Source organism: Mytilus californianus, unplaced genomic scaffold (assembly GCF_021869535.1).
Source record: "Mytilus californianus isolate M0D057914Y unplaced genomic scaffold, xbMytCali1.0.p SCAF_4, whole genome shotgun sequence".
NCBI classification, from domain to species: Eukaryota; Metazoa; Mollusca; class Bivalvia; order Mytilida; family Mytilidae; genus Mytilus; species Mytilus californianus.
Window position 1 is genome coordinate 37,858,563 of NW_026262690.1, and position 19,482 is coordinate 37,878,044.

Genomic DNA, 19,482 nt, shown 5'->3' on the forward strand with positions numbered 1-19,482 from the left:
CCTTTATCTTACGTTTATTTCGAATATTTTTTTGAAGAAATAACATAGAAAGAGCTACTTGCACTCATTCATGCTTTGCAAACGTACACGGAATTTACGTATCGGTCTCTGGTCCATGTTTTACCATTGTCAAGATAACATCCGGTTTAGATTTAAAAACGAAAGTAAAGTTTTTGACAATGTTATTTTGCACAAATAAAGAGTCTAAGCAGATATAAGTACGCTGATGTTGCACACTTCTAATGATGCACTGCCAATTTAACAGTTTACGTCAAAACTTCGAATTTGAATCAAAGAAAGTTTAATATCGTTTTTTTTTTTTAATGTCAATCATTGGGATGGCCAACTCGGCAACTGATTACCATAATTGCCTTTTATTTATTTAGTCTTAAGGGATTAAAATCGGGATAATATATAAAATGTCCGGCTGGCTAAAAATAATTTTGGAAGCCCTGGGCTAAAGCCCTCGGTCCATTATGAGAGTTTCTGGTTGATACTAAGGTCAAATATGAAAAATGCTGTATAATAATCTATAATTGTACATGAACTTTTGGTTACGTTCTGTATGAAATATGTTGGTGCTATATAATATGTCCTCTATCTTCATTGTATAGATTTATTAGATATGTTTGAAAAAACCACATGTACTTTCAAAATAATTAAAAGTAACGAATTAACATAAAACAAACCTGTTCAAGTTTAAATATATGTTGAACAAAGAACTGCTGAAGATTTTCATTGGCATAGTTAATACACAGCTGTTCAAAGCTGAAAAATAAAATGAAGCCATACTTAAAAAAGTTAAATAAAGAAGTAGAGTGGGTGGCGCATATTCGCCATGGACACATTTTCACCGTTTTTGCTAATTTTTTCTTTAAATTTCGTGTGCCTTTACCCAATACTTGCCTAAAAAGATGCTAAACGCTGTTTGTAATGTTCGAACTGTTGATATGCCTCTTTACCCCATTTCCAATGTTATTCGCACATATAAAGAAATACGCAGGTGTTTTTGAACGATTTTGGCAATTATGTAAGATTTATATGGCACGCATGCGCAGTCATAAAGTAAATATCTGTTAGAAAAATCATATAGGAATGATCTCTCAAGCTAATTCATGTAATTGCAAACAATTGTTTTTATAATATACAAGGATAATGGGGATGGTCATATCATACATTGCTTCGAAAATGTGTCCCCCGTGGTACAAGAACAACTTGATTTCCTCTTGAGTTTGCGTTCATTTTTTAAACATTTAACCAACGTTTTGAAGAGAATTCCTTTATCAAACATTTTTTTCATATAGTAAACTTTCTGAAACCTACATAAAAAGTTTCAAATATTCGAATATAGGTCAGATGTAGGTGGAAATGAACGAATTTTGCGGCGAATATGCGTCACCCACTCTAAGTTTTTTTTTTCTGAAGTAAGATGATTTATCTGTTACTGCAACTCAGTAAAATCACAATTTTCTATAAACTTGGCACTGTACAACGGAGTTCATCCTCAGTGTTTGTTGGGATTCTTGTTGTCCAATCTTTAGTTTTCTGTGTAGTGTCTTACATACTGTTGTTTGTCTATTTGACATTGTGGCCATTGTGTGGTATGTTTTTCTTTTGACTTTTGGTTTTTGTTTGCCCCCTTGGTATCTACTTTCCTTTTCACACAGTTCCAGAAACTATATTACACTCTGACAAGTTAAGGTGGTATCAAACACCTTGACTTAAAATTATTTGGCTTGTATAATTTTCATAAAATTTTGACAAAATATTTACTTTGACCCTTAAATATAAAAATTTCAAAAAACTTGAACCACCCACTTTATCGGAAAAATTTCATTGGATATATAGCTGTTTGACAAACACAAATCTTGATAATGAGAAGCTTAACAATAGAAAGTGATTAAAACGTTCAGCCAATTTTTACAGAGTTATCTCCCTGTAGTGTTATGTACCTCCTTAATGTGTTGAAATTTGTAAAACAGGATGACCTGTGTAGTATACATTTCCTTGTAATTTCTTCCCTTTTTGCTGTCAGAATAAATGTAGTTGTATGAACCTACAGATCAAAATTATGAATTTTTAACAGCTAGGACACAAAATGCTTTATATAAATAATACCTGATAGTTAGTGTAGTTTAAGCATGTAAACATCATCTTATTTGCATGCAACAAGTAGTAATGCACCTGTCTACTTTTTAATTACCATCAATACTATATAAATAATATAAAAGATTTGAACTTCCATAAAAAAGTACCTGTTGTGGTCAAAACTTTCAAATCCAAATATATCAAGCACACCAATACTAGATCTATACTGGTTTGGAGATTTCTTAGGTTTGTATATGGCCAAATTAATCTTGTCTACAATCCACACGAACATTCTACCATAGACACCTTTCACAAAGGCATCTCTGACATCAATTGACCCTTCTGGTGCCATGGTGACAGTCACACTTTCTCCTCGTGTAATGATTGTCCTAGTTGTCAATGCATCTATCAAATCTTGAGCTCTGACCTACAAGTTTAAAAACTTTATTTTTGAAATAGATTTATTATTTATTTTATTTTATCACCAAAAACACAGTATCATAAGTTTTATACTTTCAAAACTTAAGAAAATATCTTCAAAGCCTGTAACCGGTACAACATTCAGTGTCTATCTTATGTTTTTTTCATGCTCACTTCAACCCTTTTGTGCATCCAATACCCTAATCTTTTCATATATTTTGAATAACAAACAAAAAAACATAGCCTATCATATACTTTTTTTTACAAAATTAGATCTATAGCCATCATGATTATGCTATTTCATGAAGAGATAAATTGTTTAGACAAATATCTGATGTATTTACGTCAGTGGTTTTTATTTGCATTTTTGAAATAAGTTGACATTGGATAATTTCAGATATTTATGATTTAATCAGTAACCTTGTGATATATTTCCTATTAAATTTCTCAACCTTATCATATACCACAAAGCTGAAAATAGCACCCTAATCCAGTAGATCATTCCTAACACTCTTTTATATAGAAGTGGTCATTGGCAGAATATAGCTCATTCAACTTTCTCTCAAGAGAATTACTAATGAAGGTATTCCAGAAAACAACTTCAAAAGCAGCAAACTCAGTAAATTTCACTCTAATCTGCCACTAGCGGAATGATAACACTGTTAGTTGATGCATAATCTCCATGGATATCATTCATCCACTATTCAGAGCTTTAGTACTAGCCATGATTTGTTACACACAGTTTGACAAAATTCTGAGTCGCATTTATTTTGTAATTTGATAAAAAAAAAAAAGAAAAAAAAGAAAGGAGAATGTGTCCATGGGACACAGATGATGCCCCCTGCTTGCATAATAATGTTCTAAAGGGACATAACTCAAGAACAGTAAAAGTGAGGCCATCCTATTTCGAACTTGATCTGAGATTGTAGTAATAAGTATTGTGTACAAGTTTCATAACATTTGGTTGAGGCAAACTTAAGATAGGGAAATGGACTAAAAATTCAGCAATTTTTCCATTTGTAAAGGGGCATAACTCTAGAACAGTAAAAGTGACTCCACCCAAATTCAAACTTGATCTGTGTTTTGTGGTGAAAAGCATTGTGTATAAGTTTCATAACATTTGGTTGATGCAAACTTAATATAGGGAACAGACTAAAAATTCAGCAATTTTTCCATTTGTAAAGGGACATAACTCTAGAACAGTAAAAGTGACTCCACCCAAATTCACTTGATCTGTGTTTTGTGGTCAAAAGCATTGTGTATAAGTTTCATAACATTTGGTTGAGGCAAACTAAAGTTAAGAGAATGAAAACCAATTTTGGGGCGTATGTGTGTACGGACAGACATACAGCTTCCAATGATGAGTTGACCTTTGACACTAACAGCTATTCTTTTTAGTTCTTTTTTTTGGTGCCAAATTACATATATACTTTCCTTATCAAGTTTAATGTAGAAGAGTGATTCAAATGGATTAAATGTTGTAAGTTTAATTCAACTTTATTGAACACCTAACTGATATCTTGTAGGCTTATTGCTATTTATTTTTTTTTTAAAACAGTAACTATTTCATATACTGAAGGACTGCTGAACAAACAAAACAACTCCGAGAAAAGTTGAATGCTTTGGAGAATCTGGTGGAAAAAACTTAAAGACAAGAATCCAATGTTTAAAATGTGATAAAAAATTCGCCAGCATCAGTACACTACGCAGACATCACAAGACTTTTCATGAACCAACGGTCACAATTTTTGAATGCCTTCATTGCCCAGCAACATTCACCAGGAAACATGGAGCAAAGAAGCACATAACTACAAAACACCAGGAGAAACCAACAACAGATTTTAATGAGAAAACAGCAACACCAAAAGCAGCAGCTGACCCAGTCGCCAAATGGGTTCCACCTGTAGAAGCATTAACCAAATATGAAATGACACCAAAATTCAGGATCTTGGCAGCGCCACCTAAATACACTGCCCCAACTCCAATCAAAATACAAGAGACACCAGAAATGCCATCCATGGATATACTTAAAGAAGATCTACAACTCAGTGATTCAGATGATGATGTTATATATGTCAAAACAACAGGACCGCCAAAATACAGCACTAACAGTCTTATCTTGTCGAAGAAGTACCAACTTACCAGCCTACAACCTGTTACAAAACATACAAGGGACCAGTACAGAGTTCAAGCCAACAAACAGTATGCAGAGATGAACCCACAGAAAACAACTGGATGAGCCAAGTGACAGTCCGAGGAATATACAACATTTTCACCAGTGACAAACAGTAGATAAAAACATTTTAATTTTTAAATTATTTTATTTTATTATATATTTATTCTCAAAAAACTGCATAACTGTATTAACATATTTCATTTTCTTTCACTAAATACATTCAATACATAAGTAACCCATAACAACATGGACAATAATAGAACACTATGACGTAAAAAACTTGATGCCGCATTTTAGTACTTCAGAGAATACTTTTATTTGTACTTTGTCCTGATGACGCCGATCTAATCGGCGAAACATGTCGACTTAATAAATTTGCAGATTACTTAAGTGTTGTTGTCAATCTAGCGGCTTTTAGATTATTTCATATACTATAGATTTATTATTATTCTGTGGATACTAATTTCTGTGGATTCTTTAGGTATGAATGAACCATGAATTTAAGTGTTACAATATAATAATAATTTTCTACTGTAACAGATTTTTTATTAAGTAAATGCAATATCGGAAAAAATTATTTATAGAATAACTAATCGAAGAATTCAAATAGAGAAAAATATTCAACGAGTGACCAAACAACACATTAATTCACGAATGCGCGTAGCGCATGATTTAATTATCACTGTTGTTCGGTCACGAGTTGAATATTTTTCGATATTTGAATTCTTTGATTAGTTATTCTTTTTATTACATTGGCAAATGGCTTTTTTTAATGAAATTAATGTAGAAAATGTAAGGAACTATATCTTTTTTCTACGCATTCACAATTTGTTTTGATCCGACGTTATCGACGTCTTGACAACGCCTATTGTTGTATGACGTCAGAGAGTGAAATAACCACGATTATTTCACATGTGAAATTATCGTTTTTTATTTGACTGGGAAATCAATGTAATTCAATGCTACCAATGTAATAATTGTATTTAACATTATACTCTATTATACTATTTCTTACCTCTAATGATTTGCCAGCTTTGTTGACATACTGTATATCTATAATTTCACTAGCTTCAATATTGTCCATTTCAATTTCTGAAAACAAAAAAATATGCAATGTCATTAATCAATATTTAAATACAGCAGACCCAATCAATCTTTACCAGTCAGCTCGAGATGCAATTATTTGTCTGGTTATTGGAGAAACAACTTTTTTATATACTAATCAAATTCAAACTTAAAATGACCATGGCTATATATCAGTAGATCTTAAGTCAATCATATATAGAATAATATTCTGAAATGTTTTTAAAAATGTAATATTTTGAATTTTCATATATATGATATTTCTACTTCAAAATTTCTGAACACAATAACCTTTTTATTCAACCTCATCTTTTTCTCAATACAGCAAATTATTCATTAAGTTATTATGCATTTTTTACCCCTTTATGCACAAATTTGCAACAGCCAGAAATATATCCTAAAGAGTCAACTTTCCTTTCTATGTTAAGGACCACAGACAACATACTGCCTAAGTAGATCCCAATGTTCAATCTTACAAAAGCTTTTCAAAAAGTAAGATATTGTTTTGTTTTGAAGAATAGCAGCATAACAATACACATGCCATCTGTTTGTAGACAAAGAACAAGTTCAAATAGACATTATGATAATTTATTGAATTCCTATTATGTGGTGTATGTGCCCTACAGAGAGATTTTTCCTTTTTCCAATCCTTGTTCTACATTATCTTTGCCATAGGCTTTTAATATCAATGTCATTATAAGCTTCTATTATCTTTATTGTAAGTATCTATGTATCTGGTTCTTAATCAACAAATCTTACTATAGAATAGACCACTTTCGAGTTTGTCCGTCACCGGAAAAAACTCGTCAATTATGCACGCCTTTATGACGTCATTTACCAGATAGAGGGGATCACCTGCATCCCTGCACTATAAACGTTCATCAAGCGTCTTAGTGATCGTTATTGTGCAGGATAAACTAGAAATAATATTTGTTCTGTAGGTACTTCATCACAATTCCCTAATGACAGTAGTGCTGAAAGACAATTATGAGAATTCAATTTGCCGAATAATTCATGCCATATAGCTTTATAATTTTCCAACCACTCGCTCAACATTGGAACGAAAGTGACGACGCCCCTAAACGCACGGATGATGTTCACTAAAACCAAAGTTTTTGACGGAAATGCATCAAACTCGAAAGTTGTCTATTGCTTTCTTACCACTGTATTTTATATTTCCAATATGAAGAAGGAAAGACAGAATTTTGAATATTTCCCAGATTTCTGCGTCACTAAATGTCAACACTTTCATAGCTGATCTGATGTCAGCAAATTCTTTTCCATCATCCCTCCCTTCAACATTTATGTCTCCACCCTACAAAAAAATGTAAAACAATTTATCATATAAATATACGCATTGCTATTTTTACATATGTTTCCCATAATTGAACACAATTTATCAAGTAATTTAAGCAATCACCTGCATTTGTGCTGACCACATTTGTTTCAATGTAAACAACAAAATTCGCGTGCTGAGATGAAAAATTGTGTTTGACAATTCTTGGATACAGTTTTTATACTACATGTATCACACTGGATAAATCTTTAGAATTAGAGACATCTCTCTGTTTAAGGGCATATTTTACAGAAAAGATTTCTTGTGGATTTTGTCCATGTAGTCCTTTGTAAAAGGAAAAAATGGGGTTCAACGTGCTCATTTCTTAGCTAAAATTAGAAAATCCTGTTGTTTTACATGCTGGAGATCCCATTTCCCTTTTTAGGTGCTGAAATATCCCTGAGATCTAGTCTTAATGTATGCCTTACATATGTAAGATTATACATTCCATTTAAAAATACCATTGAACGTTTATTTTCTAGTTGTAGTCTAGTGGGTGTGGTTCCTTTTATGTCTCTTGTTCGAAAAGTATGACTGAATGAGTTGCCAATAAATGATAGACAGATGGTCTTTTGAGCTCAGTTTCGCAGAGAATATTTGTAAATCAATTGCAGACAATCAAAAACTTGTCAAATCTTTCTTTCAGAGCTAGACACTTGGTGTCAATGGTATTTTCAAATTCTCCTTTCTAATGATCCATGAGATTTAGTTTACATGTGTCATACCTGTGTTAGATAGTAATAATGGGTTGCATCTTTGAGATCTAATTGTTTCCTTTCATCAGCTGACAGTCCAGCCAACATACAGTAGAATATATGATAATTCCTCTCATCATGTGCCTGATTAACTATTCTTGACTTTTCTAGCAAGTACTGTTCTATTCTTGAGCCTTCTATCGTTCCTTTTTCATTGAAGTGAATGTCTATGTATTTCCCAAATCTACTAGAATTGTCATTTCTAATGGTCTTGGCATTCCCAAAGGCTGAAATACAATTATTTTCAATATTTAAGTTAGTAATTTAGATTCAATGTAAGTCATATGCCATTAATTCCTTAAACTTTTTCAGTGTTCGTGTATTTTTCTCAGAAGAATGTAGAATGAACCTGTAAATTTTCATTAGCGCAAAGACAGGAACTAGGATCATTGGTCAACAGAAAAACAATAGAGATTATAGCTGCCAAGAATTCTTATCTAACCAGAAAAGTCAATGCATAATTAGGTTGAATTAGTTTGAAATTTTGAATGGTAAAATTTTTAATTTAAATGAAAACATTCATATCTTGTTTCTTCTTAGTATAGCCTTTTTGATTCCTATCCCAATATTGTTATGGTTAATTGAAAGAATGACAAAAAGTTTTTTTACTGCTGATCATGATGTCTGTTATCTGATTTGTTTGTCTTATGATGTAATCTCATTCAAATCAGACCTTGTTTGTAGTTTTTCTGTAAAATGATATTTCTATGTAAAGTAAAGTTGTATAGAGCTAGACAGCAAGATAGACAGGACAAAATCAATATCCCTCCATACTTAACATGAATGATATATAGTTGATCTATGATAGAGATTTATTACCTTCCATAATAGGGTTAGCCTCTAGAATTTGTTGAGCAATCCATGAATGATGTCCACTGACAGCAGCTAAGAACTGTAGAATTAGCTTTGTACTTTCTGTTTTACCTGCACCCGATTCACCACTGAAATAAAATGCTTATTATTATATATAGTTTGGCAAATATTTCCTACAATGATCAATGCTTAATGCAAAAAGAACTGACAACTGTATAAACCATCAGTTTCTATCAGAAACTGCTGAATTTGATTAAAAGATCAATGAAATATTCTAAAGTTGGAGTGATGAAGTAAAGTTTTAATATTACATCAATCTTTTTAAAATCCAAACCTAACCAGTCAGATCTGAGATAAATAAAATGGAAATCTTATAAGGTTACTCCAGTTTAAGAACATCATATTTACTAGAGTTGGATTTAGGGGAAGAACCCCTTCCCACACCACTGCTTATGGAGCTTCATATATGATAATTTAAATGCCTAGACTTTTTTACAAGCATCATTCCAAATGTTGGCTTGCTTGCTTCACCTGATTATAATACATTGGTCATGTCTATATCCTTTCATGTTATAGTATGAATTATCTGCTGTGCAAATACATGGGAAGATAACTTTTATCTTTTTATCATTGGTCATGACTGTTTGGTTCATGCTAAGGGGAGGTAGCTCTCACCTGATTATAATACATTGGTCATGTTTGTATCGTTTCATGTTATAGTATGAATTATCTGCTATAGCAAATACATGAGGAGGTAACTCTCCTATTTTCCTGTCGCTATACAGTTTAATCTGTTCACTGGTGTAGATAGGAAGAACTTGGTATGGGTTAACCGCTACAAGGATGGAACCTGTGAATGTCTGTAAAGTCAAAGAGTAAAAACACATATCATTTCACCAAATAACCTGTATCATTTACAAAAAGAATTTAAAATCAAGCAATTTAACATTACATTTCAACTTGGAATTTTCTTAGTTTATAAAATTTTCTAGTTTAAAAAGTACTTGTAGTTTAGATTTTCTGTATACTGTCAGCTTTCATTTCATGTAGAGTTTATATAATTATAGATTTACCATATCCTCCTTTCATTTTGTAGATTTGGAACAGAATTTTTGCAGTCTGAAAGATTCTCAATGCAACATAATTAAGTAGGTATAAAACTTTCTTTTTACTGGTTTAGGACCAGTTACTGTCAAAAAGTCTTTTACTTAATAACAAAAGTGTTACTCAAATTGGCATACTAGTGTTATCTTCAGTCAAAAAATGTACTTCATTTGTAAAAACTTGGATTTTTTGGAACCATAATGACAGTGAAATGCCAAGCTTTTTGTTTTTTATAACAGGTACTTGGGAATACACATTTTCTGACAGTAACTGGTACTAAACCAGTAAGGAATACAAAGTCAAAATATCCTACAGGTCCTGCACTTGTAAAAATTTATATGGTGGAAGTTTAAATTAATGAGTGATATATAAACTATACTTACGTATATAAGATTTTCCATGTATCTTGTAAACAAATTCCTCAGGATTCCAGCCTCATTTAGATCACCTAACCCAATCATGTCTTCGATTCCTTCCACTGATGTTGGGTGCATGTGTTTGATCTGTGTCTTCCCATCCAGCCATACTTCTTTGCCATCATCATCGATCACTTGGATCTTACCAGACTGGGTGAACTTGACCCTACCTCCAATTGCCACAACAAATTCTCCCTTCGTCTCTGGCTCCAGCCACACATGGTCTCCCTAAAGGTAAATAATATCAAAATGAAATAAGAAAATAAAGGTCACTCTAAGTTCATTCTTTACTCGAAATAAAATAAGGTGGGTGAAGTATTAACCTCAGTGACAGCAATTAATGCTGGTCATATATTAAAGAACCTTAGTGAGCACGCTCACATACCCCACGTCCCCACATTGTCATTGGAGAAATAAAATAAGTGTAAGAAAAAAAAAATTGTATCAGAAAAATAAATTGAATCATAATTTCCTGTCAATATGCACATCTACATAGTATGTCCTTATTATCTACACAGTTTCATGAAATTCTGTTGTGTGGTTTGAGAGGAGTTGCGATGACAAAAGGTTGCTGTAGTATATTGGGCAAATAAGTTCAAAGGGGCGTAACTCCTTGAAAAAAAATTGAATCGTAATTTCCTGTTGATCTGCACATCTACGTAGTATGTCCTTATTATCTGAAAAGGTTTCATGAAATTCTGTTGTGTGGTTTGAGAGGAGTTGCGATAACAAACTATTGCAGTAGTACATTAAAGTAAATAAGTTCAAAGGGGCGTAACTCCTAGAAAAAGAATTGAATCGTAATTTCCTGTCGATATGCACAACTACATAGTATGTCCTTATTATCTATAAAGGTTTCGTGAAATTCTGTTGTGTGGTTTGAGAGGAGTTGCGATGACAAGAAACAGGACTGACGGACTGACGGACGGACAGACGGGTCAAAAACATTATACCCTCCGCAACTCGTTGCGTGGGGTATAATAAATGGAGATGTGGTAGAAACCCAACAATATAATTAAATCAGAAAAGATATATAGAGGTCAACATAGTCTCCTATAATAGACAAGTTCTAAAATGCATAGAGTATTAACAAGTTTTACACATATAACAGGCCAGTGAAGATATATACAATCAAGTTCAACACTGAATTTTTCAAAAGACAAAACCAATAAGCTAGATCTGGGTTCTCACTACAGATATTTTAAGGCAAGTCCATGAAATCCTCATTTCTACCGTGGTAAATCCAGAAATACAGATATTTAAGGCAAGTCCATGAAATCCTCATTTTTACCCTGGTGAGTCCAGAAAAACAATGTCAATGCTTTGACTTATTATCTAGTTCTTCATGTTAAATAACATAAACATAGTCAAGTTCAAGTGTCAACTTAAGACATATTTTTAAAACCTTTGCAATGAAATCATTCCTTTTGCACTTTTGTTTTTTTCTTCTTGTCCCATAACTTATAAAATGCTAACTCAATCAGGTCAAATAATTTTTGTGATTTAAAAGTGGGTTTTCTGGCACAATTTTTTACAGCAAAAGGCAGATATTTCAGGCACAAAGGAAAATATTTTGGCGAGCTTGACCAACAAAACCAACACTCTTATTATGACACTAAACTAGGCTGGTGGCTAACAGTTACATATACAATTGAAAATCACAAAACAATCTAATAGGACATTAACTGTCAGAAATACCACAATAACATACAATGTCCTGTTATTAAATGTTATGAGATATTTCTTTCCTTTTCATTATAAATAATAAGATGAGAGAGATCAGATATGCCAATTCTAAAATGAAATCACGTTCATGTAATTCAGCAATTTTGAACATACAAATGTTCTTTTTGAAAATTGATCTTAAACTTAATCCATGTGTGTACTGGTTCAATACTATCACAGATATTACAAACTGGTCCTTTACTCTTTATTCATAAAACTGAATACTTTTATCTGTCAAAGTAATATGTAAACATTGGTTATACATTTAAATCTGAATGATTTTTATAAGTATTACTTTACTTACAAAATGCTTTGAATTCCTTAGTTGTTATGGGAAATTTTCTTATAATTTTAAATTTTAAACCGGCAATGTGAATAAATTGTTAGATAACTAGTGGTAACTACTTTGCAGTAAACTGCTTTTATCCTTTTAAAATTTGATATAATTTAGTTGCAACATCAGAGGGAATTCATCTTAAAAAAAATTAGTATATCGCAATAATTTTTGGGTTTTTATTTTTTTTATCTCCTTTCTGAAACAGATTGGTTTGTCAAATTTTATCTTTTTTTCTTTCAATAGATATTGGTTCACACCTGTCAACATTCATGTTTTGTAAAGTTTACGTCTTCCAATTTTGGGCATATTTCAACTACAGTTTATACATTATTTTATCAACTGCATTCATTCCTCTTTACTATCATATATCTTAGTTAAAAATCTCTTTCCATACTGCCAAAAGCCCTTCAAAATTTCATCAATTGACTTTATGATAAATTCTGCTAGTTACTTACATGAACCTGTAGTCGTGGATACACGTTATGTTCATCCTTTTTTGCCATATTTTATACAATTTCGAGTCCTCTTTAAAAGAACACTAAATACTCAGAAAATTATAATCCCATTTCATTATTGAAGTGATACCAATATTTGTCTATGCATTTTATGATCTAAAATGCCATTAAAGTTTGATATTTTACGTTAATTCCCATTGGAAGGTGGGTAAACCTTTGAAATATTTGAATCACTACAATGAATTTGTGCCAAGGTGTTCGTCAGGTTGTTTTCAGAATTATAAACTAGATTATCTGCACGACCCACTATTATCTTGTTTTTAGTGATAAAGACTTCCATATAAAGAAGAGTGGTATAAACAGCTTAATGGAATTGGTCAATTGATATAGATAATGATATCTGGCTGAAGAACGAGATTATTACTCTCATCAGGCACAAGATAGCACTTGAGGCAAGTAAATTGTATTCTAGTTTTTATATTTTTGAAATCTTAAGACAATTTATGTTTCTAATTTCTTTTCAGATATCCCATAGGGGATAATTCAGTGATTAACCAATTTTTTATGTGCAGCCTTGTAACTTTTTCAGGGTTGTAACCGGCAGTAATATTACTTTATTTGTCAGCAAGCTTGATTTGTCTTCATCCAATATTTTATTTTTATTATTCAGTCAGATGTAGTATGAGTTTCTCACTTATCTGAGGTGACATAAGTGATCAAGGATAGAAGAAAGAGACCAAATATATTCAATTGACACAGAAATAATACTTAATGTTTTCATTGATGTCTAGCGTCAAAGTTTTTCTAACATAAACTCACTAAATGTAGGCACATTTTCTAGCAATGTTTATGATCAATCATTTTGAAAAGATATCATAATGGCTTAATAGTTTTCAAGTGATTGCCTTGCCATATTATCACACTATCTATATGGGAAAACACACTTATACAGAAAAAATACAGGATACTAAAGAAGCAATCTAATCTTGTAAGTTAAAGGTCATACACACCTTGGTCAAACGAAAATCACATAAAAATTAAAAACAACAGTCTATAAATCATTGCACAGAACACTATCCACAATAGTGCATAAATCAATGCATAGAACAGTAAGCACAACAGTCCATAAAACATTACAAAGAACACTAAGAACAACAGCCCATAATTCATTGCACAGAACACTAAGCACAATAGTTCTTAAATCATTACCAAAAACACTTAGCATCATTGCACAGAACACTAAACACAATAGTCCATAAATCATTGAGTAGAACACTAACCAAAATATTCTATAAATCATTGCACACAACAATAAGCATAACATTCCACAAATCATTGCACTTAAAACTTAAGTACAACAGTCAACATATCATTACATAGAACACTTAAACCAAAATAGTCCATAAATCATTGAACAGAACACTAAGCGCAATAGCCTTTAAATCATTGAACAGAACACTAAGCACAATAGCCTTTAAATCATTGAACAGAACACTTAGCACAATAGCCTTTAAATCGTTGAACAGAACACTAAGCACAAAAGCCCTTAAATCATTGAACAGAAACATAAGCAACATGAAGTTCACTAACTACCTGGGTGAAGTCAGGTGCTTGAAGGGTAAGCAAGTCCTACAATACTAGAGGCACTCATTCTCAATTCAAAGTGTGTTCAAATATACATAACAACTAACATCAGCCTTTTTCAGATAAATAAAATACATGTACTGATTTTTTTTTAAAAGTAATGTCATGGCTATCTAAGATATAATGTCATAGTGTTAGAGTGTTGTTTGACATTTACCTGAGAAGATCACTTCACACTGCATCCCCTCTGGGGTTTAAGTCCCATTTGATCAGTAGATAGTGTGGCAGAGTGTTGTTTGACATCTACCTGAGAAGATCACTTCACACTGCATCCCTCTGGGATTTAAGTCCCATTTGATCAGTAGATAGTGTGGTAGAGTGTTGTTTGATATCTACCTGAGAAGATCACTTCACACTGCATCCCCTCTGGGGTTTAAGTCCCATTTGATCAGTAGTTAGTGTGGTAGAGTGTTGTTTGACATTTACCTGAGAAGATCACTTCACACTGCATCCCCTCTGGGGTTAAAGTCCCATTTGATCAGTAGATAGTGTGGTAGAGTGTTGTTTGATATCTACCTGAGAAGATCACTTCACACTGCATCCCCTCTGGGGTTTAAGTCCCATTTGATCAGTAGTTAGTGTGGTAGAGTGTTGTTTGACATTTACCCGAGAAGATCACTTCACACTGCATCCCCTCTGGGATTTAAGTCCCATTTGATCAGTAGATAGTGCGGCAGAGTGTTGTTCAACATCTACCTGAGAAGATCACTTCACACTGCATCCCCTCTGGGGTTTAAGTCCCATTTGATCAGTAGATAGTGTGGCAGAGTGTTGTTTGACATCTACCTGAGAAGATCACTTCACACAGTCACACTGCATCCCCTCTGGGGTTTAAGTCCCATTTGATCAGTAGATAGTGTGGCAGAGTGTTGTTTGACATCTACCTGAGAAGATCACTTCACACTGCATCCCCTCTAGGGTTTAAGTCCCATTTGATCAGTAAGCATGTTAGGTGGTTTACCGCAAAACTCAAGTTTCATTCACCAATATACATTTGTAATCAACCATAATTTTATTGCCCAAATGAATAGTGAAAACCATTAAACACCATTTAACTAACAAGATTGTAGCAATAAGGAGAAGTAACTCTTATTTTGAGGGAATTTAATTATGAGTGTTGACATTTCAGGTTATTCTTTGATTGGATATGGCTAATGGCAAATGGATAATCCATAGAACAAATTTTAAAGTTGAAAAGCATGCTGTCATGTTTACCTTATACAAACAAAGAAAAGATAAACATTAACAATAATGACTGTCTGTAAAGCTGGCTTGTCAGAATATGCTTCTGAGTTTTTAATTATCTCAATATTACTTAAACTTTCACGTTAGATCATTCACTGGTAGTCAAGATATCACGATTAAGACATAGATGTAGTGACTGCAGAAAATCAACTGACTTCTTTGAACCTGCATTTGTTTACATCCTCCCACCCCAGACATGCCTATTAGGTTGTTATTAAGATATATTGGTAACTAATACAAAGTACAAAAGCAATCAGGGCTGTTTTGATAGATTCAAAGTTAATTTAACAATTTTTAAATTACTTCAAAAGTATACTTACTCAGGTGATGCCATTTTCCCTCAGAAATTACATAATTATTGAGTTTGAAATAGGGGGTCTGAAGTATAGCTATACATACCCACTGTTAAAATCTAGAGCAAAGTAGTCAAAATATTTTTACAGTTGTTAAATTTCACTGAAATTATGAGGAGTTTCTTTTAATTATAGACAGGTTTTTTCTGATTATCTGCCTTAGTTTGTGACTCGACTTCTAGGCGTCGTCGTAGTACGATCGACATTACAACCGTGAAAAAATATTATATATAGATCTATAAGCCCTAACCGCATATAATTAAATGTGAACACAACAATGTGAAGTCGTACTTGACCTCGGCAAAATTATATGTGCTATAAATAATAAAGTAATTAGATACGGATTCTAAGTGTATTGCAGGCCAGGTGTTGTGTCCTTAAAATATAACTGTATTTGATATGTTACACGCGGGACATAATAAATTTTATACGAATACTAATCCCAGGTTACATGTCGATTATAATAATTTGGTAATCATAATATTAATAATTATAACGCATACATAAATAAAAAATAAATAGTCTTGACCGGTCGAATGTGATATATCAGAAAAACCAGGGTGCAATTTTATCAAATCATAGAAATTTCTGTGGTCAGACCTATAATGAGACAGTCCTAAAATTTAACAATCCACTAATCAGACGGTCCTACAGAGACATGAGTTTTGTGCCTTTTGCTTGACTCATCAAAATGCTAAAAATTGAGTGACATTTTCGTATTACTTTGGTGTCCGCATGAATTGCACTATACATGTACACTATCGATGCGTCGGACCATATGTATATAGATATAACGTTGCGATTAGAATATGGGCTTAAGAAGTTTTGAACTTTCACGGCCCATGTATTCCTATAGTTATTATGTGTTCGATTCCAATTTCTTTTAAAGAAAATTACTCGACATACAACTACTATAGTATGTATAGTATATAACATCATATTCCAGTCCGTGCTTAATATAAATGAATGCCATTAAACCACCAAAGACTCCAACATGTAAATTCAAAGCGATGATTAGTTATGTTTTGAAGCGTCATTTAGTGAACTGCACCCAGGAATAAAATATTTTACAAGCCTTACTTTTCGAAATATTAAAGCGCCGTCCCAAATAACCAAATATCAAACTAAGTGTTAACCTCATCAGTACAATCGCGCAACAGCTGATCTGCATAATCGTAGTTGAAAATTAAATTGTGTAGTAATTCCACTAAAGTAAAGAAAACTTAGTTACATAAGTATACAATAAGGCGTCACTGTCATTCATAATATTTTTTAAACGGCTGACGAGGTCCCCCTCCTTTTATTTAATTTTGAACTCCTTACTCCTCTGTTAACAATATTTTTGTCTGAGTTAATATTGTCGGAATGGGTGTCCATTTTGCAGCATAAAGATACTATAGAAGTCGTCATGAATGAAAAAAGTTCGTCTCTTCACACTGGGTTGATTTGCTTGCAATTATAAATACATGTAGCCTCAGGGTATGTTTCATTGTTATTAGCTTCATTTATGGTTAATCCAGACATTTTACTGCTTCCACTACAAAAGTTTGGGGGCACGCGCCCTCCCCCCTTTTTTTCAAATTCCTGGATCCGCATCTGATGTCGCAGTGGATCTTCTCTACAAAAAGAGGCAGATGCACTGTAGTCATCGGATTAAATTTTAAAGATTAATTTAAGATTTTAACAGTCGTTTTACATCGTGTAAACATTTTTACTTTCATAACTAACAAGTTTTATTAAAAAAAAACGGATTGTGTGCAGTGGCGCATCATCCAAAAAAAATGGCCGGACCATACAAAAAACTGTTTATGCAAAGTTTTTTTTATGTTTACGACTTTGATCCACTCTGGTTTGTTGGCTCGTCTGAAGGCATCACAGTCATAAGACGTATATGATATATGAAATCAAACGAGGGCAGTCATCATGCAACTCGTTGTGTAATTCGCATATTGATTTTTTCCACACCTGAAGTTTTTAACGATTATTTGTACAACTATTAACTGCACAAGAAATGCTTCCGTGTTTTTTATAACTTTTGGCTGCATCCATAGTAAAATAAATCAGAAAATGAAAGAAATACAAATGTAAACAGAAAATGAATATAATGTTTTGATCAATACACATGCGTTATTTTTCACGGTTGTAATGGCGGATTGGTCACATGAGAGGTTAATGGATGCGCCCATGTTTTCTAGGTCAATTACAGATAAACCCATCTATAAAGCCCGTGATGAAGAAAACACAATAAAGGGAGATAAGTAAGTGGACAGAAGGGGAAGACAATGGAAAAGATTGAGAAGGAAATATATGTTCACACTAACATCAATGTATGCTCTAGTATGTCCATTTTAGCATTTGCACTAGATTAACACTAGTTGTTACACATTTTTATTAAATTTCAAAAGAAAAAGTAATAAATATACCAAGAGGCATAATTTCTACAATTTCAAACAAAATAGCACAAGCAGTAGAGTTCTTTGATATGTATGAATGAGACCTTTGAAATTGGGCAACAGTCCTCTAATAATAATTCTACATGTTCTTCGTCATATCACTTTTTACATGCACTGTCATTCTCCTGCCTTCCTGAAATCTTGTCATTAAACTAGGTTGCTAGGTTTCAGATACTATTGTCAGTAATGAGCCCCAATATAACAAACATTAGCCTATTTACATGACTTTTCAGTAGGAAATGACGTGAAAATATCAACACCTTTAGGTACACTAACATTATATAACAAAGCTAGCTATCAAAACCACATTAAGTGCACTTTTTCACTATACCAGACATTATAAACATTATCCTTCAGATGAAGGTGTGTCTCTTCTTGTTAGAATAGTATCATTTTTTTAATATCTTATGCATTTTAGTTTGTGCAGTTCCCTTTATCTTTGTGAATAGACAAAATTACTTTAGTCAGGGTTTTTTACTAAAAGCTGAGTCATTTTCCTTCCTCAGTTTCTGATGAAAACAGTTTTCTGTGTTTCTACTGACTGCTATATTTGCTAAAAAGGTTATAAAGAAATTCTCTGCAAAGTTTTCTTCCTTATCTAAATCTTGTTTAGTATGGTATATCTGGTTTATATGAATAACTGCCTTTTTGGATAAACATATTGAAATTTATTACTAATTGATCTTTAAGAAACCTGCAACTATAAATGGATAAATGGAAAATATTTAGGAACACATAACAAAAACATGTGACACTGATTTAAAGTCATCCAACAGTCTTTTTGGGGAAACATTACAATTTTACCTCCCCCCCCCCCCCCCAAAAAAAAATAAAATAAACTAAAAGTGTAAATGGTAATAACCAATTGAAAATGTTTTATTATGACAATTAAGTTATGGCCTTGTTGCTATTAATTTTGAATGCAGCTTACTATCAATAGTTTTATTGCAATAAAAAATAAAATGCTCCGCAGGGCGCAGCTTGATACGACCGCAGAGGTCGAACCCTGAACAGTTGGGGCAAGTATGGACACAACATTCAAGCTTGATACAGCTTTGCATTTGGATTGTGATTAAATA

At 32.7% G+C, this 19,482-nt stretch overlaps 1 protein-coding gene across 4 annotated transcripts in view; it reads right to left on the reverse strand.

The window, feature by feature from the left end:
• LOC127698255 (myosin-VIIa-like) overlaps window positions 1–19,482 on the reverse strand; it is a 77,983-nt gene that overhangs the window by 39,578 nt on the left and 18,923 nt on the right. For all 4 annotated transcript variants that reach the window (XM_052201619.1, XM_052201618.1, XM_052201617.1 and 1 more), the window contains exons 3-10: window positions 10,159–10,419; window positions 9,347–9,531; window positions 8,678–8,799; window positions 7,829–8,085; window positions 6,929–7,082; window positions 5,700–5,776; window positions 2,256–2,515; window positions 690–768 (exon numbers count right to left, since the gene is read on the reverse strand). In XM_052201619.1, coding sequence (XP_052057579.1) covers window positions 690–768; window positions 2,256–2,515; window positions 5,700–5,776; window positions 6,929–7,082; window positions 7,829–8,085; window positions 8,678–8,799; window positions 9,347–9,531; window positions 10,159–10,419 — 1,395 coding nt within the window. The remainder of the gene's footprint in view (window positions 1–689; window positions 769–2,255; window positions 2,516–5,699; window positions 5,777–6,928; window positions 7,083–7,828; window positions 8,086–8,677; window positions 8,800–9,346; window positions 9,532–10,158; window positions 10,420–19,482) is intronic.